This window comes from Borostomias antarcticus, assembly GCF_949987555.1.
Source record: "Borostomias antarcticus genome assembly, chromosome: 2".
Lineage (NCBI taxonomy): Eukaryota > Metazoa > Chordata > Actinopteri > Stomiiformes > Stomiidae > Borostomias > Borostomias antarcticus.
This window is the reverse complement of record NC_140235.1, coordinates 4716877-4740615: the sequence shown is the minus strand read 5'-3', so window position 1 is coordinate 4740615 and position 23739 is coordinate 4716877. Positions and strand designations below refer to the sequence as shown.

Here is a 23739-nt window from a genome sequence, read left to right as displayed (position 1 = left end):
TCTTTCAGTTCCAAGACACTAGAAATGTGTAAAACATGTGAAATCAGTTGTCCAGGGTAAGGAGAACTCCTCTGGCTGCGAGAGGCAGACAGACAGACAGGTAAACCAGACAGACAGATCATCCGTCCAGGAAACAGTGCAGAGCTCCATGAGCGGGTACAGTACAAATCATCAGGCACAGCCGTCACGGGGGTCGACATCAGCGGAGTGTGTGTGTGTGGGGGGGGGGGGGGGGAGGAGTAGGTGGAGATTGGCCCAGGTGGCAGCTTCAAGGTAATCATAAAATGCACACACAGTCCGAGACGCACTCACTCACACACAGGCTGTAAACAAAAGCTCTTTTTCTAAAGAGAGGATTAAAAAACACACTCTGAGGAAAAAGCTATATAGAGTGACGACTGCAGTAGAAAAGCAAAAACAAGTTGTGTGAGGGAGACACTGAACATTATATTAAGCCTATTGGAGTCCTGAGTATATAAGACTAAACAGAACAGGTCAGAGAAGAAGGCCAACGTCAGTAAAATCAACAAACAACGAAACACAACCTCAATGGTGTGTTTATATAAGGAAGAATAACAGCAGTTCTCCAAGCCCATCGCCATGACACCCAGTATGTCAGTCAGTGGCTAGGGGGCGGGGCTTTGATACAGCTGGTGGATGGCAAGTCCGTTCGGGAGCAGGGGGCTGTAGCACACGTGGCTCAAATACTGTCACGTACCTGGGGTGCACCTGATTTAGTTCCCCCCCCGTACAATGAAACCAATGGAACAGTCCCAAAAGTGCAAACTGAGATAAACCAAGTGCACCTCAGATATTTTCAAGCATTTGATCTGTGTATTTTATCCTGGTCTGGCAGCCCCCCCCCCCCCCCCCACTTAACGGTAAATGTTAGGGTCTGGGACAGTAAGGGGTGTAGGCAGCCTGGTCTCTTGGCAGATTGGCCCAGGTGCGGGGCAGGGGGCCCCCCCGTCAGTTCGTGGAGCACCAGACAGAAGTTGTGGTTGAAGATGAGGGGGAGGCATCATGACCTCCTCCGCCCCCCCCAGGGCTATGCTCCAACATGCCCAGGCTGAGTCCCCCCCGCCCCCTCCTACAAGGCAGGAGTCTGGGGCCGGTGTGATCCTCAGTCTGGCCCTGAGTCCCCCCCGCCCCCCGAAAGACGAGCCCTGAGCAGGGAGCTGGAGGCTGGTGTCCCCCGTGAGCCGGCCCTACCGGCGGGGCTGGTACCGGGGAGGGCGCGGCAGCGTCGAGGGGCTGGAGGAGCAGGTGGGCATGGACGCCAGCGAGGCGGTGGCGGCGGCGTCCTCGGCCTCCTCCAGCTCGCCGGCGTGGAGCTCCTGGCTGACGCTGGACTGCAGGGCGGCCGGGGTCAGCCACTCCTTGGGCAGGCAGCTCTGCAGGAAGGGGACGCAGGAGCTGAAGTAGGCCAGCCGGTTGACCCAGCGAGGGATCTCCCTGCCGCACAGGATCTGGACAGGAGACAGGGACAGACGGGAGGGACAGGAAGAGACACAGAGAGAGTTAGAGGGACACCACACAAGTCCACTGGTGGCTAGGGGCTCAGGGGAAAGACGATACAAAAGCCCTTTCATCTAATAGAGTGACAAAAATCTTATAATAGACCGCATTCATCTGAGAGTCAGTAGGACAGAGGTGAGGCGCATGAAGTGGAGGAGGGGAGAGAGGATACAGAGAGGAACGAGGAAGAGAGAGAGAGAGGGGGGGGAGAGGGAGAGACACCGGACACCATCGTCTGTCTAGGGTCTTCCTGGAAGCAGCTCTGCTGACAGCTGCAGCGCGTGACCCGTCAGCCCACGGGCCTGCTGGGTAATGTAGAGCCGGAGGTGGGTGGGGTGCGCTCGACTGCACGCTGCCTCCTAGGAAGGGCCCTCCTCATTGGTTTACACGCAGACTCCGCCTCACATCTTCCGTCTGAAAGCGTGGAGGCGTTCCCGGACGACCGCGTTATCAATTCATCACTGGCCCAGGGCCGCTCCTGTAGCCGGAACCCGTCTTTGGTGTCTTTGTCAGCTGATGTCCGACACGCCGGTACCCTGTGATTCTTACGTTCACCTCTGGATTAGGAATTCCTGTATGGCGCGAATCAAATTCTCCCTCGCCGGCACAATCTTCTCTGTGTGACCATAACAAATGCTTCTCATTGGTTTTCCTTTTATCTCAGGCAGCGCGGTGCCTTGCCTTGTGACTGATGGAATTCCCCCAAGGTGTGTGTGTGTGTGGTGTGTGTGTGGTGTGTGTGTGTGTATGTGTGTCGTTTGTGTGGGTGTGAGGAAGTAAGGGGGGGATGGAGAAGGCCTCTGGCTCTTAGAACCAAGCCAAGTGTGAAAACTAACGCTGAGAAGATGGAGGCAGAGTCTCTCTCTCTCTCTCTGAGCTGTGGTCTCTCTCTCTCTCTCAGAGCTGGGGTCTCTCTCTCTCTCAGAGCTGGGGTCTCTCTCCCTCTCTCTCTCTCTCTCTCTCTCTCTCTCTCTCTCTCTCAGAGCTGGGGTCTCTCTCCTCTCTCTCTCTCTCTCTCTCTCTCTCTCTCTCTCTCTCTCTCAGAGCTGGGGTCTCTCTCTCTCTCAGAGCTGGGGTCTCTCTCTCTCTCAGAGCTGTGGTCTCTCTCTCTCTCTCTCTCTCTCTGAGCTGGGGTCTCTCTCCCTCTCTCTCAGAGCTGGGGTCTCTCTCTCTCTCTCTCTCAGAGCTGGGGTCTCTCTCTCTCTCTCTCTCTCAGAGCTGGGGTCTCTCTCCCTCTCTCTCTCTCTCTCTCTCTCTCTCTCTCTCTCTCTCTCTCTCTCTCTCTCTCTCAGAGCTGGGGTCTCTCTCTCTCTCTTTCTCAGAGCTGGGGTCTCTCTCTCTCTCTCTCTCAGAGCTGGGGTCTCTCTCCCTCTCTCTCTCTCTCTCTCTCAGAGCTGGGGTCTCTCTCTCTCTCTCTCAGAGCTAGGGTCTCTCTCTCTCTCTCAGAGCTGGGGTCTCTCTCTCTCTCTCTCAGAGCTAGGGTCTCTCTCTCTCTCTCAGAGCTGGGGTCTCTCTCTCTCTCTCTCTCAGAGCTGGGGTCTCTCTCTCCCTCTCTCTCTCTCTCAGAGCTGGGGTCTCTCTCTCTCTCTCTCTCTCAGAGCTGGGGTCTCTCTCCCTCTCTCTCTCCCTCTCTCTCTCTCAGAGCTGGGGTCTCTCTCTCTCTCTCTCAGAGCTGGGGTCTCTCTCTCTCTCTCTCTCTCTCTCTCAGAGCTGGGGTCTCTCTCTCTCTCTCAGAGCTGGGGTCTCTCTCCCTCTCTCTCTCCCTCTCTCTCTCTCAGAGCTGGGGTCTCTCTCTCTCTCTCTCAGAGCTGGGGTCTCTCTCTCTCTCTCTCTCTCTCTCTCTCTCTCAGAGCTGGGGTCTCTCTCTCTCTCTCAGAGCTGGGGTCTCTCTCTCTCTCTCTCTCTCTCTCAGAGCTGGGGTCTCTCTCTCTCTCTCTCTCTCTCAGAGCTGGGGTCTCTCTCTCTCTCTCTCTCTCTCTCTCTCAGAGCTGGGGGGGTTGTAGCTGATGAGTTAATCCATTCTCAGAACCCTCCTGTGTAGCGCCAACAACAGGTTCTAATCCGGGCCGCGGAGCAGATCAGGCTCGGAGCAGGACATTAAAGTGTCAGACTCAGGGTTCCCTTCCCACACAACCATGGAGGGAGAACAGGAACCAGCCTCTGCCCCCCAACCCTACAATCAGCCTCAGTCCCAGCCCCAGCCTCAGCCCCAGCCCCCCAACCCTACAATCAGCCTCAGTCCCAGCCCCAGCCCCAGCCTCAGCCCCCCAACCCTACAATCAGCCTCAGCCCCAGCCCCAGCCTCAGCCCAAACCCAAACCCCAGCCTCTGCCCCCCAACCCTACAATCAGCCTCAGTCCCAGCCCCAGCCTCAGCCCCCCAACCCTACAATCAGCCTCAGCCCCAGCCCCAGCCTCAGCCCCCCAACCCTACAATCAGCCCCAGCCCAAACCCCAGCCTCAGCCCCCCAACCCTACAATCAGCCTCAGTCCCAGCCCCAGCCCCCCAACCCTACAATCAGCCTCAGTCCCAGCCCCAGCCTCAGCCCCCCAACCCTACAATCAGCCTCAGTCCCAGCCCCAGCCCCAGCCTCAGCCCCCCAACCCTACAATCAGCCTCAGTCCCAGCCCAAACCCCAGCCTCTGCCCCCCAACCCTACAATCAACCACTGCCCCAGTCCCAGCCTCAGCCCCAGCCCAAACCCCAGCCTCAGCCCCCCAACCCTACAATCAACCACTGCCCCAGTCCCAGCCTCAGTCCCAGCCCAAACCCCAGCCTCATTATACACATCACATCTCCAGCCTCAGCCACCATATCCTAGATAGACAGACAGACACAGACAGAGACAGACAGAGACAGACAGAGACAGACAGACAGACAGAGACAGACAGAGACAGACAGAGACAGACAGCCACTGTAGATAGATAGATAGATAGATACTTTAATAATCCCTGTGGGAGGGAATTGGGTGTTTCAGCGGTGGACAAGTACAGCAGCAGAAGAATATAGAATCTATAAAGAAGTCCCTCGCCTCAGTCCCAGCCCAACCTCCTACTGGATCTCTACGCCGGGCCCTGAGGGAGAGAGACAGCAGGGCCAGTCTGTTTCTGAAGCAGCAGCACGGGGATATAGTCATCATCCTATAGGAGTGTGTGTGTCACTGAGCAATAACCCACGCGGGGGTACGCAGAGAGACGAATCCTCGAACGGCCCAATTATCTAAGCCGACGTTCAATTGGATCAAAGGAGAATACGATAAGAACGAGATCAGAGAGAATGGGAATTCGGGGGCTGAGCGCTTTCTAAGTGTTGAGCCCTACGGGACACTTCCTTATCCGAGCCGGCTGTCTGGAAGACACCGAACCTTGAGCAGGAAGAGGCGTTCTACTGTAGCGAGAGCAGCTAAGCAGCCAGACCGGCTGTGAGGAGAAGCAGCTCCCGGTGTCGGAGGGAGTGTGGCGTCTTCGTCAGGTCGGATCGGCTTTGTTTGCTTTTCAGACGGAGGGGAGGGCTTTGCATCAGACACACGTCAAAGACCGGTCCTTGGGAGAATTAGTCACACCCCCCCCCCCCCCGCTGCTCCCCGCCCTCCTGACAAAACACGCACGCACACGGATACACACACACACACGGACACGGATATACACACCCATACCCACACTTAGACAGTCATTGTTCACACACTCGCTCACACACACGCACACACCTCTCTCTCTTTGGTGTTTCATTGTGAAGACGGAAGATAAAGATCAAAGTTTTAAAATGAGAGGAGGCAGATGTTCCGAGATGACTGACAGATAGGCTAATTCCCCCTCTCTCAAACAATTACAGTCAAACACACAAGGCCCCCTTCAACGGAAATTACCTAACGAGAGAGGGCTTACTCCTGGTCCGACGGACAGGCCGCAATATCCACTTCAGATCTCTCGGAAGGAGGGTTAGCTACGTTAATAAACATGAGACTGAACCCTGCAGGGAGGAGCGCTGGTCTCTATGGGTAATCCGAGTTCACCTTTGAGGCAGTGCGTGCGTACGTACGTGTGTGTGTGTGCGTGTGTGTGTGGGTGTGCGTGTGTTGGTAACTGTACCGGCTTGTCTGGGCTTGTATCACGCTGTACTAATCCTGGTCTCCAGGACAGATGCTGTATGTAATACTCTTACTTCATTACTCACACATCACAAAGCTGCTTTTGGGCTGCGCACACACGCGCGCACACACACACACACACACACACACACAATTGCAAAGAGTGACTAACGCAGGGACAGGTGCTCTAGCTCTCTGTTTGAGAGAGAGAGAGAGAGAGAGAGAGAGAGAGAGAGAGAGAGAGAGTGTGTATGTCTGTGTTCTCTCTCGGCCACACCTCAGGCAGGGTCAGCATCAGGACACCAGACACCTGAGTCAACGCTGGTGTGTGTGTGTGTGTGAGTCTGTGTGTGTGTGTGTGTGTGTGTGTGTGCGTGCGCTGTACCTCTGACAGAGCTGAGGAGAAGTGGTTGCAGTTCTTGTGCATGAGGTGGTAGGCGTTGCCCTTGTACTCCTTCCCCATCTCCTCCACGATGCGCTCCACGTCCTCCTCCGTGAAGTCCGTGCTCCCCAGGACGATGGCTTCTCTGAGGGGGGGGGGGGGAGAGGGGCGGGGGGGGGGGGGGAGAGAGGGGCAGAGAGGGGAGGGTGGGGGGAGGCACGGGCAGGGGAGGAGGGACAAATAAAAAGAGTTTAAGAGGTTACACCATTGTGATCACCCACTCCACACACACACACACACACACACACACACACACACACACACACACACACACACACACACACACACACGCACACACACACACACACAGAAGTATGTCCTGGAATGGAGCATATAAATGATCCTCGTCCTCCAGATGTTAAGGGTTTGTTTAGGTGAAGTCTGCTCTCATCATCAGCATCAGAGCAGTGAGGCTTCAGCCTGCAGGCAGAGTCAGACCAACTAGAGCAGCACTGATACACAGGAGCTCTGTCAGAAACACGCACAGCACGCACACACACACACACACACACACAGCACGCACACACACACACACACACACACAGCACGCACACAGCACGCACACATACACACACACACAGCATGCACACACAGCACGCACACACACACACACAGCATGCACACACACGCACGCACACACACACAGCACGCACGCACACACACACACACACAGCACGCACAGAGTGATTTGGGCTTTTGAAACCTGCTCCTGTATCTAGGCTTAACGGAACACGTGGAGTAAGATGCCGAGTCAGCTGTTCGTGTAGCTATTGTTCAGAAGTTGTGTGACAAACTGTTCTATACCTGAGTACAGCACACTACTCCAACAGTCTGCTTCAACGTTGATTTTTCCTGGTACATAAAAAACTATACTAGGTGTAATATGGTAAATTATACACTAGTCTAGTTTTTTTAAAATTTTTATTAATCCACAGAGTTCAGCGCTTGAGTTGTTTGGTAGCAGTAGAAGAGTCAGTCAGTCAGTCAGTCAGTCAGTCAGCTGGCTAGCTAGGCATGGCTGTCTGCGAGTCTCAGAACAGTGATACTCACTTGAATTTGAACGTCTCCCCGAGTTCTGTGGCATCGCCTGGGCTTATCTCAAATATCCCTGAGAATGGGTACGGGTGCCCTCCATAGGCAAACTCTGGAGGGGGAACGAACACACACACAACAGTAACTATACAGCCCACATATCAATACATTCAGATGTCAGACACGCACACACACACAAACACGGGCATGCGCGCACGCACACACACACACACACACACACACACACACACACACACAGGCAGGGTAGGGAGAGTGGAGTCGGAGGCTGACCTCTCCCGTAGACCTCGATCCCTGAGTGAAAGACTCCGATACCCAGAGAGGTGGTGAACTCATTGATCCAGTACTGCAGAGGAGAGACAGACACACACACGGTTCCCCATTAGAACACGCTGCACGGGAGAACCACATCACAGTCACCATAAAAGTAGAATATACAAGTTTTCCACCTCTCCCTGTGACTGCCACTGGTCCTGCCTGGGAAAGATGATCGATCACGACTGAGTCAGAATTGATTATGGGCTACTGCCTGGGTTGCCAATCCAATGCAATCTATTGTAAGCAGATTGTTTTGGTTATGTACGCATAGGTCAAGTAATGGTGGTTAGGCTACACTTCCTTTCACATAGAGGTGACATTATACTGTACTACCCACTACTACTACACTCATGTGTTGTTGTATCTGGTGGAGGGAGACTATGTAGGGGAGACAAACTTCTCATGGGAAATAATGAGAATTAGCAGTTTACAGTAAGTACAGTAAAGAGGAGTAGAATAGAATAGATGAAGGGGGGCAAATACAGCGCCAAGCACTGGCTGCTGTGTCATGCTAAGCTATTCAGACTGCGCTCTGCTGATAGGTACTGACCACAGCTTGGCCTTCTGCCAGGAAGGACGATGATTGGGCAGTGAACCCTCCTCCACTCTGACCTCTCTCATCTCCACGTAACCATGGAAACTCCACACTCTCCAGAATAGAGGCATGAAGGAACGCCCCCCCCCCCCCACCCCATAGACCGCCCACCTTCTCCTCCCTCCGTAACCCCCAACCCCATCTCATCTGTCAGGCATGTGTCGACACTATCAGGTAAGACAGGGTGTCTGTGGTGCGGCGCGCTTAGCCAGTCTGTTGCTGGGCAGAGTTTGCTGGTGTGAAATGGATACTGTACGTATGTGTCATAATGGGACTGTCAGAACGAGAGAGAGAGAGGGGGGAGAGAGAGAGGGGGGGGAGGGAGAGACAGAGAGAGAAAGGATGAGGAGGAAGCTTGGCACCTCAATGTCTCTTTTCACTGTTCTCTAAAGCTCTGTCTCTCTCTCTCACACACACACACACACACACACACACACACACACACACACACACACACACACACACACACACACACACACACACACACACACACACACACACACACACACACACACACACACACACACACACACACACACACACACGCACGCACGCACGCACGCACGCACGCACGCACGCACGCACACCACCCCAACAATAATGGGAAATGAAATCCAGTTAACTCACTGCACTGCCATGTCCAAAAGCCCAAACAAAGCACACACATGTGGACCTGGCAGCAGATGAGGGGGTGTTAGCTAGTTCTCCATGCTTGGGGGTGGAGGCTATTTGCATCTCAAAAAAGACCGTTAGTGCTTCAAGAACGGCCACATAATCACCAGTTACTCCACCCTCAATTTGACATTGTCATGCAAATCAAACAAGCGCGCTCATTGGAGCTCTCCTCGCGTATTCGCTGCTCTGCGCTTGATTGGTGCTTTCACCGTGACATTAAACATAAAAGGTTATCATCGTCATCATTGTTATTATTAGACTACTGCACCAACCGTCACTCACACGTTCACACACACTCTCTCTCTCTCATACACACACTGCTTCATTTACACAGAGAATACCAGTCCAGTTCTTGACATTGTTGTAGTTGGCCTGGCACTGGGCATAAGGGATCTGGTACTACCACCTCTTAATATTTAACAGGTTGTGGTTGACAGAGACGAGTGAGACATTCTGATCTCACAGCTCAAACAGCAAGTAGGCTAGTTGAGATGACATCACAGCCACGACTGCAATTATAGGCAACAGATACAGATCTGTGGTGCCAGCCTTAGTGTCTGCTGTGTGAACCAACATGGCTGAAATAGTGTTTTCTAGTTGCACAATACGGTTCTGTACGGAGAGCGAGAATCTCAAGCCAGAGCTATCCTTAGCGTTTCCCTGAAATCACATGACCCATGAAGGTCAAACTGGTTTTCCACCTCTCCCTGTGACTGCCACTGGTCATGCCTGGGAAAGACGATCAATCACGACTGAGTCAGAATTGATTATGGGCTACTGCCTGGGTTGCCAGTCCAATGCAATCTATTGTAAGCAGATTGTTTTGGTTATGTACGCATAGGTCAAGTAATGGTGGTTAGGCTACACTTCCTTTCACATAGAGGTGAAATTATACTGTACTACCCACTACTACTACACTCATGTGTTGTTGTATCTGGTGGAGGTTGACTATGTAGGGGAATATTCACAAACTTCCCATGGGAAATAATGGGAATTAGCAGGAATAAACGTGAATAAACTGGAAATCAGAATTTATTCCTGTTATTTCCCATACATTTTCAGTTTATTCCCGTTAATACCCATTAATTCCCATTCAATTTTGAGACGTTTGTGAATATTCCCGGGAATTCTGCGACCCTCGGTAGGCTGTCTGCCGCTCAAGAGACGGTGAGACTCAGGAGCTCCTCTCCTCGTTCCTCCTCGGTGGTGTGTGTAATAAGACTCTTAGCCCTCTGTCCCTAATTACGACAAAGCTCATTAAAGACATCCTCCCCGGCAGAAAGAGAGAGACCCAGCTCTCGCTGTGTTGCTGCTCGGCACAGCTGCGGTGCTAATGTGATGCTAAGTAGAGTTGGAGTGGACCCCTCCTGTTTATCCAGGGGAAAGAACCACCTCATCAGAATTCAAAATGCTGGTGAGCTCACTAGCCTTAGTGATCGTAGCCAGGCTTTCAGATGAAGCTTGTGATGAGAACGGAATCTCACTGGTTTCTCGCCTGCCATGAGACCAGGCAGCTATACAGTTCTCTAACCTGAATAAATATAATCTACGATAATTTCCAATTCACTGACACTGCCTGTGCTGTAGGCCGGTAGGTGTTAGGATAATCCTAATCCCATCTCATCTCCTCCCATCCTGCCTGGCCCTAGCACTACAATACCCATCATTCCAGGTGGTCCTCAGATCATTAACCTGGGTTAACTTGACACCCACACACTGAGCTCTGCCTGGGAATCCACTTATGTAAGAAGATAGGCTGCTAGTTACTGATGCTGGGGGAGTCTCCAGCTTCACTGGACGCTGATGCATTTCTATCATGCGTCCATACAAACACAAGCACACCTCAGCTTGTCTTTGCTCTCTGGTAACCAGGTTCCAATTCCACAGGAAACACTAGGATCTGAGAGAGAAAGAGTGAGAAACTGGCCTAGCACTTTAGTAGTCAAATGATCCTTATCCTTCTCTCTCTCAAAACACACTAACTTTTCATTACATCTCTGAATGATCTTTAATGCTGTACTACTGAGATGTCAGTGAGTCCCCCTGCCCCCTCCCCCCCTCCTCAAACAACACAGCTGCTAATCATTCATCACCTACACCGTTGTCATCGTTAACATCTCTCTCATTCCCGTCGCCCGGGACGAGCACAAGGGAGGCAGGTGGGCTCCCCGTGGCTCATTAGAGAGGAGGCAGCCTGCCTGGGGACTAGAAGCACCGGTCTGCCTCAGCTGGACACGGAGTCTCGGCTCTTACTAAGACAGAGAAATCAATAGAACTGAATCACTACCCCCCACTCTGGGGCTCTTCCTTCACTTTGTCCGGTCTCTGGCAGTGAATGAGTAATGGAGTGAGTGAGAGTGTGTGTGTGTGTAGGGCTTTGATGCGTGTTGTACAGCACGGCTGTGGCGGGGCGATACAGTCCATGTGAGGAGGTATGATAATGCCCATCCAGCCATTCATGTGAGAGAGATGACCATTTCTGTCTTGGGAGTGATGGATGCCTAATGGGCGGCCAGGCGAGAGAGAGAGAGAGAGAGAGAGAGAGAGAGAGAGAGAGAGAGAGAGAGAGAGAGAGAGAGGGAGGGAGAGAAGGGGGGGGGGGCAGAGGCAAGAAGGGCCTCTCCTGCCAGGGCTTTCTGTGGCTAACATGACAGATTAGTAGCCCCTGGCAATGGACATCCAGACAGAGGGCCAGTCCATCAGCAACCATGACAGCTCACTGAGCAGAATCCAATACCACAGAACCTGTACACCAACGAAGCTCTGGACCTCTAGACTCAGCAGTTAAGTTGAAAATCAAATCAAACCTTGAGGGATAATGGATTAAGCGTACTTACATGACTGATTTACATAGGCCTAGATTCTCAAATTATGATACATTCTCCACACGAATACCACTAATTATAATAATGACACGGCCTACATACAGTAAATTGGCAAGCAAACTACAACCAAGCTATTTGCATCCAACAGTATTGGGCAGAATGTATGCAATGCATGCAAACAACAAAACAACAAGATATTTAGCCTATGTATATATATATATATATATATATATATATATATATATATATATATATATATATATATATATATACACTAGACTATAGTATGTATATATATATATATATATATATATATATATATATAGTCTAGGTGACATAACCACAGCATGAGAGTTGGGAAAGGAAAAAAGCTATCACTTCCCAGCCCTTCCTGAAGACTTTCAGAATGATTCAAACAGATAATGTGATTGATCTATTGATCCTTGCTGCTTCGACCCTGAAATGAGATGAATGAAGCCCATCTGAGCCTGCAGAACCAAACCTGACCCCTAAACAGTAGGGTGTGCAGTCAGTGCTGATCCAAACACTGCTCTTTTCACATCATGTTTCATGGGAGAAGCCTTGCCACCAGGTATGCTGCTGTTCTGTGTTTTGTGGACAGTTGCCTAGATCCAGTGATCCACACACACCCCATCGCACTCCTGGAGATCCGATCCACCTTAACTCCCAGTTAGTTACCAACAAACACAATCCAACATTGGTGTTGGTTAGGGCAGAGTGCAGGCACCTTAAAATAGACTTTATGACACTAATGAGCTACTGATAGACAATCGAACTAACTTCTGACGATGTACCGTCAGCTAAACGTTGCAGAATGTGCATAATAATGTTAGATATCCATCTATGTGCTATCCACGGACTTGCTTGCTTCCTAATAATAACGGGTAACTGTTGGATTTTTCCATAACCGTTAACCCAGCTGTCATAAGCAAGCCAGCTAGCTACAAGCTACGTTAGCTTGTTCATACCACGACATATCCTCTACATGTTTATCAATAACACCTAACAACTTACCATATCATAGACGTTTAAAATGATCGGCTCGTTTGCCATCACTGGCATCAGGAAGCCTCCCTCTAGGCTCGGGTTCTTATGCACTCTCGCAGCTCCAGATAGCTTCTCTGCTAGCAAGCCCACCCCCAGCCTGTGGTTCCACTCGAGGGTTTTTGGCCAGTGGGCGAGCTTTGTTGGCTAGTTTTATATTTAATTTCCCACTAGCTCGCCAGTTCACTTATGCAAAGAGACCGAAAACGCATTCCGTTCAAAAGACAGTTCACCACGGGAGTCTCGCATCCGAGCGCTTTGTCAAAACCCCCCCATGCAAACAGCTGGACCAGCCAGCCAGCTCTCCAGTCCGGGGTTACCTCGTCGTTGCTTTTGGATAAATAGCTCGCTAGTATTGTTAAATTATGTTAGACTCTTGGGCGAAAGTGAGTCTTTTCGGCGTGAAATCGCACCACCACATTTATTTCGTTTAGCGAATGTTCCCGGTAGAGTAATTATAATTTTACAGATATAAAAAAAAATCCCAACAGAGGTAGCGGTGAGGTATTTTACTACAACGGGGATACGCCGGTGTGCGATGTGGGAAGCTTGTTTATGATCCCGTGACGGCCCCGAGGTGAACCGAGTCGACACCAAGGTTGACACAGATCGCGTTGAGCCAGTTATCCACAGGGTTGATGAGCTAGACTGAACCCAAGGCGGCTCTGGTTGAACCCCGCACTGACAAACGACCCATCTTCCATAAAGAGAAGATAATACTTGCATACTTGGCATAACATCCCCCGCCGTAGTCTTGGTAGTTTTTACGCAAAACGAATGGACCTACCCGGAAGCCAAAGGTTCATGGGAAATGTAGTTTTATTGTGTTCGCTGAATTAATAAAGTGCGCACCATCGCCATCTGTTGGACAAAGCGTAATCACTACAGTTGGTCAGTGCTTTTACATTACATTATTTAGCAGACGCTTTTATCCAAAGCGACTTACAATAATTGCATTGGGATGTCGGTGTACTACTACTCACCCACCAGAACCCATACGTGTATCTCCTTTCTAAACAAATGACTAAGAGCATACAGTACTCTAGTGCTAAAGGCAAAGTGCAAGAGTAGCAAATGCTATGACTGATTAAGAGGGAGGATCTATGGTAATACTACTTGAAGTGGTGAGTTTTGAGCTGGTGGTGAAAGATGGGCAGCGACTCTGTTGTCCTGATGTCAGTTCATTCCACCACTGTGGGGCCAGGACAGAAAAGAGCTTTGACCACGTCGATCGACTGCAGGGGCCTTTGAGTGACGGGGCAATCAGTCGCCCCGAGGAAGCAGAGCGTAGTGGTCAGGAGGGGGTGTAGGGCTTGACCATGACCTGGAGGGAGCTGTTCCTTTCATTGCCCTGTAGGCTAGTACCAGCGTTTTAAACTGGATGTGAGCTGCTACAGGGAGCCAGTGTAGTGAGTGGAGAAGGTAAGATGTGTGGGAGAACTTGGGGTGGTTGAACACCAGGCGAGCAGCAGCTTTCTGGACAAGTTCCAGGGGTTTAATGACGGACACTGGGGCCCCAGCGAGGAGGGAGTTGCAGTAGTCCCGGCGGGAGATGACAAGAGCCTGGATGAGCACCTGCGCCGTTTTGTCATGCTGTAGAGCTGGAGTCTGCAAGAGTGTAACGGATATGTGCCAAGAACGAGTTAGTCATCCAGGGGCACACCCAGATTCCTCGCAGGCCGAGTTGGCGTCATCACTGTGTCGTCAGTGGTGATGGCCAGGTCAAGATGTGGGCAGTCCTTCCCCAGGAGGAACAGCAGCTCAGTCTTGTCCAGGTTGAGATTGAGGTGGTGTGTCGCCATCCACGTCAGCCAAGCACCCAGCTATGCAGAGACATGCTCTCCTCCCCTTAGACAAGACTACTGAGTCACTCACTAGATAAAGTCTATACTAACAAAAAGAATAGCCTAGTTGAACAGTCCAGGCAGACATTTTATTTAACTGCATGAAATCCACAAGAGAAACAAAAGCCCCTCTATCAAAGTCCAACATTGATATACTGTGGCTGCATCACAAAAATAATCAATTAAACTTATGAAACACTGTAAGACAGTTTAAACATTGTATAGAATATCACATATATGTACATAATACTTATTCGTATTTAAGCTTTCTGGCTGCTTGGAGTTTCTGGAAGATTGTGACATAGCGACAGTAACTGTAGGCCAGTATGCAGAGAGAGAGACAGGTGAACATTAAGGCCACATACACAGTTAGATGTTGATATTTCCTGCAAGGAAGGAAGACACAGAAATCAGTTACCAGTAAAGCAAGCAGAGCACAGAGCAATCATTGACTTGCACAATGGCATTGAAAGTGAAAATTACAACAGTCTTTTTTTCCTATTTTGTATCATCAATTACACTCTGTTTTATATCTTATTGAATTGTATGTTTTGTAATCACAGTATGGGATTAACAGTTTAATTAAAGAAGCTTCCAATCCCCCCAGTTCGTTATATTATATTGAGATCATCTTAAACGGTCTGTTTTTCATATTTTGTATCATCAATTACACTCTGTTTTATATCTTATTGAATTGTATGTTTCGTAATCACAGTATGGGATTAACAGTTTAATTAAAGAAGCTTCCAATCCCCCCAGTTCGTTATATTAAGATCATCTTATTTGTGTGGTGTGGAAAATCCAGTAAAAATAGTTTACGGAATAGTGATGCCGAAGGTCTGGATGGCGAACACAGTGTGCAGGTCACAGAAGCTGAGGACAGAAGAGATATCCGTCACTTTAAAACCAAGACAGTCCCAATAAAGTAAACTAAGCAGGTTTAAGGACAAAAAGGCAAGGTGTTCACCTGTAATTGGGGTCCAGTATTTTCACATGGAACACGTAGATGGCGCTGTCCACCTGTGAAAAGGTCAGGTGGTTGTTGGAGGTCCGGTTCATGATCTCATAGGGCTGGTCCAGGTTGCCGAGCTTTCCAGGGATCACCTTGAAACAGCTTTGGTAGTTCTGGTGGGAGATACCAACATTGACAAACACACAGTACACTTTAGCATACTGTGTTAGTCCCCTACTATATTATTCATTGAAATAGTTCGTCAAAAACCTGACTTGATTTGTCAGTTGCAGTACAACAGCTGAGAGAAAAAGAAAGATAGTCAATCAATCAATCACCTTTATTAATTGGACACTGGTCCATATAAAAAACACATACAACAATATAAATACAAGACAGGGATACAAAGAAGGGTTTAGAGTAGAAGGCACTGGTACCAATATGTCCAGAAGTGGGAACCGTATCTTACAGCGCTAAACTTGGGGTTAGTCAGCAGCTGGATGACTTCATTCTGTGACCCATTTAAGCGGCAAGAGAATTTATACATCAAGTTCCTAAGCAGAGCCTCAAAGGTGCTAATTCTTGCCGTGCTGAACAGTTCACTCTCACTGCTCCACCTGGGCTTGTTCAAAAAGATTCTGAAACAGTCATTGTAGGCAACCCGTAGTTTGTGAAAGCTCCCCTTTTTAAACTTCATCCACAAGGGGGCAGTATACAACGGGGTACAAAAAGTTCTAAAAAGATTGAACTTCACATAATCGGAACAGCAGTAAAATCTCCTAGCCAGCATATTAGCCTGTGCATACAACATGCGGCGCTGTCTATACATGTCATCATCATCTAACATTAGATCCGTAATGATATGACCCAAGTACTTCGTTTTTCTGCTAACAGACAACATTTCCTCTGACAGGTAGAAGGATGGGAATCTGAGGCCTTATCCCCCTACAGATCAGAACCACACTCTTTTTAGCTTTTTGGTATTTCACATCAAACTTCACACCATAATAAGAACAAATATTCAGCAGTTGTTGAAACCCTGCACTACTTAGAGAAATAATAGCTAGGTCGTCGGCATACATGAGATGGTTGACCACAGTGTTACCAATCATACATCCAGTATTACAACCTCTGAGTTGGTCAGAGAGATCATCCATATAAACATTAAAGAGGACTGGAGAAAGAATCCCTCCCTGGCGAACTCAACGTTCCCAACGCCAAAAGGAGCAGAGAGCAGAGAGCACTCCCCCATTTGATCTGCATACTCTGATTGGAGTACCAGAATGACAGAAGCCTAGTTATGGTATTAGGCACCCCCCTTTGACTCGATTTTAAAAACAGTTTATGGTGGTTTACCCTATCAAAAGCCTTAGAGGCGTCAATAAAACCTAGTGAAGCAAGAGAGAGAGAGAGATGGTGTACCACTGGTCCCCAGGCCTCCTCCAGTCAATAGAGGCAGAGAGAGAGAGAGAGAGAGAGAGAGAGATGGTGTACCACTGGTCCCCAGGCCTCCTCCTGGCGAGAGAGAGAGAGAGAGAGAGAGAGAGAGATGGTGTACCTCCGGTCCCCATGCCTCCTCCAGGCGAGAGAGAGAGAGAGAGAGATAGAGAGAGATGGTGTACCTCTGGTCCCCAGGCCTCCTCCAGTCAATAGAGGCAGAGAGAGAGAAATAGAGAGAGAGAGAGAGAGAGAGAGAGAGAGAGGGAGAGATGGTGTACTTCTAGTCCCCAGGCCTCCTCCAGACAAAAGAGAGAGAGAGAGAGAGAGAGAGAGAGAGGAGAGATGGTGTACCTCTGCTTCCCATGCCTCCTCCAGGCAAGAGAGAGAGAGAGAGAGAGAGAGAGAGAGAGAGAGAGAGATGGTGTACCTCTGCTTCCCATGCCTCCTCCAGGCAAGAGAGAGAGAGAGAGAGAGAGAGGAGAGATGGTGTACCTCTGGTCCCCAGGCCTCCTCCCGCCTCTTGCCCCTGGACAGCATGGACCTCCAGGTCTGTGCCTCACGCAGACAAGCCACCTGCAGGTCACAAGGTCACCGCAGAGAGTTAATTCAATAATGTGCACACATATGCACACAGACACACATGTACACAGACACATGCACACCCGCAAACGCATGCACAAACACACACAGATTCACTGATCTGATCAGGCCCTGTACCTGGCGCATGGTTGCGTTAAAAGAATAGTCCCTCCGCCCAAACCTCTCCCAGATGATGAAGTTGGCATCAACACTCCTGACAAACTTTTCCCCATCGTACCTAAGTTCAGACACAAGGAAAATGCTTGAAAAATGTTCCCACCCTATAAGAATACAATAGTTTTATGGAGAGTTTCCATCTAGGCCCCACTAGCGGACTTACAGGTCTAAGTCTGGGTGGAAGGCAGTTTTGTAGTGCATTTTGAGAAGACATCCAAACTTCTCCCAGTCGTAATCCACAACCTGAAACAGCGATCAACAAATCCTTACCGACAATGCCGTTGCCAGGACGACGTTAAGGGATATTTCTGCCTCATGTCAATCATTAACGTTTGATGTTCATCTGAAAACTAACATCATCAACAACATCACAGCCAACAACCTCCAAGAACAACAACGGTGGAACGTTCCGGTGCATGGCGGTACTAGCACGAGGTGCATGGCCACTAGCCAGCAAAATGTGTGAAGTGCTACTCACCAGATCCTTCTGTGGTGGGTTCCTCAGCACAGACCTGGAGTAAGAGGACACACATGACGCACACACACACACACACACACACACACACAAACACACACACAGGAACTGAAATATAAGGGAGTGACCGACGCGTATGTGAGCTGATACTGCACATGTACAGGCGATACATGCTCAGTTTTCACTGATCCAGGAGACACAGGAGTGCACCAGAGATACAGGAGTTAGAGTCTTTAAGTTCTTGCTAACCTTGAGATGGTGTAGTTGGTGAGGCTGTGCATCTCACAAGGCATTCCCCAAGGCCTGATATCCAACACAAGAACAGTAATCATGGGATTAAAAACACTTAACAGTCATAATTCAGATAATGACAGTCAATTCAAAGATTAAAAAAAAAAAATTGCATCTCCTTTGCATAAAACCGAGCAACCGTTTGTTTCATATTAGTTGTGTTTTCTGATTCTACCTTGAAACGTGGATGTGTCTATTCGGCGGGCAGCCCACATGAAAATGGGATATCTGTGAACAGCATAAGAGTTGGAGAGAGACGCAAATAGAGAGGAATTCAAATGTGTGCCTCTGCGCAACAAAAGCATCCATTACCAACCGCATGCTAATGCACCTCATGCGTTTACTGTAAGTGCGCACTTCAGGAGAAAGGGTGGATTGGGAGAGGACTGAAGATACAACATGGCACCTGACTGGACTATGTTCAAATACAGCGCCGGACGCAACCACAGCTCGATAGGACACCTCTCGAACTGATGATGACGTTACCCTGTTCCTGGGGAGCTGACAGGTGTTGCCTATCTGGTTGGGAAGCAGCTCCAGGGTCATGATACCGCTGGTCTTTTTTCTAGGAGACAAACGAAGGAAACAGAGGTTCTGTACTCAGATACAGCAGACTGTACTGTACATCTGAACACATGGCAGTTCCTGTAGTGTTGTATGGCATCCTCCTGCTACTACCACTGGCAAATGCCTTAAAGTCGCAATGAAATAAAAAAAGCATTCTGTCCCATTTTGGTTCACATAATTGGTCATAGTGTTCACCTATTCAACGATGTATGCCAAAAAAATTACAAAATTCTACTTTTGTTGTAATCTTATATCAAAGTATATAATTTCTTACTCCCTGGAAAACGGTAGGTCACGTGCAATCACGACATCAGGTACCTTAGATTTTAGGCCAATAATCACACGACATCCACCCGTCAATCAACGCTATCCTTCTATCGAATCTGTCTAAAGTTCTTAAAACCCGTCCACTTGTCAATGTTCCAATCAAATTCCTCTAAACATATGTCCCGCCCTCATAGCTTGTTTGCGTCGGAAATACGTCCAACTACGGAAGTTAGATGATCTCAAACATCCGTTTCAGTGCGACTTTAAGAACAGGAGACTAGATAAAGCACTGACATCAGATCTTCGTAACTCTTGGCGTTGCTGTAGTCCACCTGCTGCAATATGTTGATCGTCTGAAACACAGAACAACCTTTATGGTTCCCTTGAGACAACACTGCTGTATTGCTTTAGTAGATCTGGTGATATATTATTAAAACCGAGGTCCTAAGTTCAGGATCCACTGTGATGTTCTAGGATCAGGCTGTAGAACATTCCGGGTTCCGTGTCGGCCTCACCGTGTTGACCGTGTCCACTTTGTGCACGCTCTCGATGAGGGACTTCTGGGAGATTTGCAGCAGGCGCTCCTTGTTGTTCAGCAGCATCACGTGGACTCCCTTGCCCTCCGGGTAGACCACCTGGGCCCAGAACTCCATGCGGTCACCTTTGTCCAGATAGTATGCCAGCACGGCCATGCTGTGCTGGAAGGAGATGAAGGGGCATTCATGGTGCGTCCCCCACATGGCACTCCCAGTCTCCATCGGCAGAGGGTACCTGAACAGGGAATGATACCGGTTATTGTCAAATATCTGCCATCAACCTGACAAGGGACTACAGATGAAAATTAGCCTGGTGTCTAAATCTGGCATATTTACATTTATTGATTTCTTTAAATGTTTATTAATATGCACTGTCCCTATTTTAAACAAATACACTTCAAACTGCAAACATTTACCAAGAGAAAGTGGAAAAAAAAATCTCATTCAAAGTGGCTTTCGCATTCGTGTTTACTGGTTGAAACAACATGTTATAGTATTTTATTGCCCTTGCTGAGTCATCTAACAGGACATTTTGTTTTGACCCTTCCACCTCTGGGCACCTGTTGACCTCCAATGTCCCCTCCGCCGTCACGGTAACCATGACGAAGTTGTCCTGCTGGTTGAGGTAGAGCACCATGCGCTGGTCCCGCCTGACCCAGGTGTGTAAAGGAACCACCTCACGCATGCCCACCTTACTGTAGAACAGCATGTTGTTCTCCATTTTTACCAGGAGGTTCCACTTGTAGTCTGAGGAGTGGAGAACACAACCCCACATACCCCCCCCCCCCCCCCCCACACACACACACACGACTCATAAGTTCAACTTCAAATAAAAAAAATCGGGCAATGGGCATGGCTAGTGGCGGAGAGGACTACATTACCCAGGGACACCTGGTGTATCTTGCTGCCATGGGAGGCCTGTCCAACGTCGGTGGCATTGGGGGGTTTCAGCTCCCCCCACTCGTTGTCTTTCCTGAAGCTGTAGAGGACGGTGTGGTGGTTCCAGAGCAGTAGCGCGTCCAGAGCCGAGTCCACGAAGCGCATGCTGAAAGGGCCCGTGGGGATGTCCTCCTCCCTGAACTCCGTCATGAAGGTGCTACAAGCGGTCAGCTATTATTAGTTTATACACGTCTGATAAGACCATTAGACTGTGAGTAATTATCTCTGCAGCTACACAGTAGCTGTTGAATTCTAATGGTCTGTTGATTTAGTAGACACTTTTATCCAAGCCGACGTACAATAACTAGTCTTCTTTTGCCTAGAGAGTAAGTAAACTGACTGTACATCCCAGTCATTGTCAGTGAAACCTTTAATAACAACATCACACTATTAAAGGACTTTTTGTACTATTAAAGGACTGACATCACATCTTTGTAACTCTTGGCGTCGATGCAGTCCACCTCCTGCAATATCTTGATTGTCTTATACAATCAGGCCCTAGAGACTGGTCTTTCTTTTGCTTTCGATGAGTGTCTGTTTCGCCCACAATGAATAGCAAATGGGACTAATTACATCCACCCTAGGTTAGCTGCTTGTTAGCTTATGCTAACGTAACAGTGTGCATCCGAAGACTGACTGGTTATTGGTTGGAAGTCACCGTCTAGGGCTACCGTGTGCTTGTGCCACTGGGGCACCGTTCTCTTTCACTTCTGCTCCTCGTGTCACCAAAGGGTTCGAGTCAAGGCTAAGTCACCTGGTGGTCCAGCCGGGCTCCAGCTGGTTGTAGGTGATGAGGACGGGCCGCGCCGCGCTGTCCTGGGAGACGTACATCACCAGGCAGGCCAGCGAGGCCGGGTGGGAGCCGAAGGACGCCGTCAGGATGGTGGTCGGAGGGGACAACGTCAGCACCGTCTGCAGGTAGCGGGGCTGGCCGCCTCGGAAGCGCTTGGAGCCCATGAACAACGTGTGACCCTCCCATACCAGCAGAGAGCTCAGCTCTCGGTCCTGAACACACACACACACACACACACACACACACACACACACAGAAACATGGTGTGAATGGGATGCTTTTAGTGTTTGAACTCTGACAGGGGTGAGCATCACGGAATAGACATATGGACCTTATGCTCAATTACAGCTGAAGGAATCCACTAGAGGTCCACCTGTCTATCCAAGAGAGGCAGCTAGCGGTAAGTGGACTAGCCCAGCTAGCGGTAAGTGGACTAGCCCAGCTAGCGGTAAGTGGACTAGCCCAGCTAGCGGTAAGTGGACTAGCCCAGCTAGCGGTAAGTGGACTAGCCCAGCTAGCGGTAAGTGGACTAGCCTTGATGGGATAGTAGTCAACGCAGCAGGTCCTCTGGAACATCCCCTTCACAGCATTGTTGGGCAGGCTGGGGTGGGAGCTGAGCACTCGCTCCTGGTTGTCCCACCAGTAGAGGGTGCCGTCTATCAGGAATAAGATGCCGTCCTCCAGCAGGGCGGCACTCTCCACGGTGAAGTAGCCCTCGGGGGGGACAGGCAGCACCCCCGGGTCCACCCTCAGCTCCCTGTAGCTCCTGAAGGCATCCTTTGTTAGGTAGCTACCGGTGTCTGATAACAGGAGGCCGTGGTGCATCTCGCAGGTGCCCCAGATAAGGGACAAGAGGCGTCCGGGGGCCAGTCGCAGGGCCACTTCTCGTCCGCTGAAGGGCCCCTCCGGCTCTGACCAATAGAAGGTGTGCTGGCTGGATATGACAAAGCGATGCTGGAAGCTGACTGGCTGAGCGTGGATGTAGAAGTTGCAGTATTTTTTGTTGCCGGGGATGAACGCCTCCCAGTACCTGTGATCCAGAACAGTTGTGTTTACTAACAAGCTCTGACCCTATGACCCTATAACCCACCCTATACTGTAGGCTTATATCACAAGAAGACATCAAGCTACAAACCCACCAATCTTTCTTGAAATGGCCCACGACTGTGTGAGTGGAGTTAAGCTTGATCTCTGGGTACTGGCCCAAGTTGAAGAAATGCTTGGTCACATACTTAGATTGCTGCGGGTCAAAAGAGAGACAGTGATAAAGGATGTAACTGACTGGCTTCAATAAGTATGATTGTGTTAGCTGTCTGAGCCTTAGACCATTTGTCGGGAGGTCCTGTCTGGATTCTGACAAAGTCAGAATATATCCATCTGTATATAGTTAGTCTATTATGTCCAATGTACCATCATGTCTGAGTGTATTACATGAATATTGCCTGATATGTTTGTTTTTGTATTTTTGTGTTTTTTGTTTTTTTCCCCAAAATGTTCTTACTTTTCTACTCAATACTGTAACTTCACATTGAAGGATAACTTGCACTTCAGAATTTCACTCACAGTGCACTTGTGTAGAGTGAGGTGACAATAAAGTGACTTGACTTGAAGTCATTTACCATACCATATTGTCACCGATAATAGACCCCCCCCATCACACTAGTCTCACCGTTGAAGGCACCAGTGCTGTGGTGTTGATTTCAGCCTGGTCTGCTTGCCCTGGGTCAATGATCCACATTCGCACTGTCTGAAATACAAACACACACACCATAGGTCCAACAAAACACTCTTTAAGAACCATTCATTATAATAACAGTTTGGGTTTTATTGTGATTAAACAAAAAAGGTGTCTGATATAATCCAGTAAGGAATGGGCTTCATATATGTGACAAAGACACAGGCATTCATTCATTCATTCATTCATTCATTCATTCATTCATTCATTCATTCATTCATTCATTCATTCATTCATTCATTCATCTGTCCCTTCAGTCTTTCACACATGCATTTTATTCATGTTGTCGACTTTACCTGAAAGAACATGTCTGGTGAGCTTCTACAAAAGAAACCATATGTGGCCATTATGCACAGAATTAGATCATGTGTAGTTCATAAACAACTTCAACAGGTCAATACAAAAAACTATACCAAGTAATGCAATACCACTGTTATTACACAGGTATCAGAACACTTCAATTATTGTCTTCTCGTTGTCCAAAATAGACAAACTGTAATGTGACATCAGAAATACCAGTCTTAAGGGCGCCTATAACCCTCATTACATATTAGGAGGACAGTACGGAC

At 49.1% G+C, this 23739-nt stretch overlaps 2 protein-coding genes across 2 annotated transcripts in view; both read right to left on the bottom strand.

Moving 5' to 3' along the window:
- Window positions 1–1208: 1208 nt before the first annotated feature.
- desi2 (desumoylating isopeptidase 2) lies at window positions 1209–12593 on the bottom strand (the record flags this gene model as incomplete). Its single annotated transcript, XM_084452151.1, has 5 exons — window positions 1209–1469; window positions 5991–6132; window positions 7098–7191; window positions 7371–7443; window positions 12546–12593. The coding sequence occupies 5 exons, from the start codon at window positions 12591–12593 to the stop codon at window positions 1209–1211; spliced, it is 618 nt and encodes a 205-aa protein (XP_084308277.1).
- Window positions 12594–14669: 2076 nt separating this feature from the next.
- Window positions 14670–23739, bottom strand: part of LOC311329451 (cation channel sperm-associated auxiliary subunit epsilon-like) — a gene marked incomplete at both ends in the record, with an annotated part of 10121 nt that continues 1051 nt past the window's right edge. Inside the window, 19 exons of the mRNA XM_084461394.1 lie at window positions 14670–14805; window positions 15239–15292; window positions 15387–15544; window positions 17304–17384; window positions 17529–17628; window positions 17731–17810; window positions 18046–18079; window positions 18292–18345; window positions 18509–18561; window positions 18820–18898; window positions 19462–19520; window positions 19683–19938; window positions 20264–20450; window positions 20585–20799; window positions 21397–21647; window positions 21970–22465; window positions 22575–22675; window positions 23105–23182; window positions 23467–23491. Coding sequence (XP_084317520.1) covers window positions 14670–14805; window positions 15239–15292; window positions 15387–15544; window positions 17304–17384; window positions 17529–17628; window positions 17731–17810; window positions 18046–18079; window positions 18292–18345; window positions 18509–18561; window positions 18820–18898; window positions 19462–19520; window positions 19683–19938; window positions 20264–20450; window positions 20585–20799; window positions 21397–21647; window positions 21970–22465; window positions 22575–22675; window positions 23105–23182; window positions 23467–23491 — 2497 coding nt within the window. The remainder of the gene's footprint in view (window positions 14806–15238; window positions 15293–15386; window positions 15545–17303; window positions 17385–17528; window positions 17629–17730; window positions 17811–18045; window positions 18080–18291; window positions 18346–18508; window positions 18562–18819; window positions 18899–19461; window positions 19521–19682; window positions 19939–20263; window positions 20451–20584; window positions 20800–21396; window positions 21648–21969; window positions 22466–22574; window positions 22676–23104; window positions 23183–23466; window positions 23492–23739) is intronic.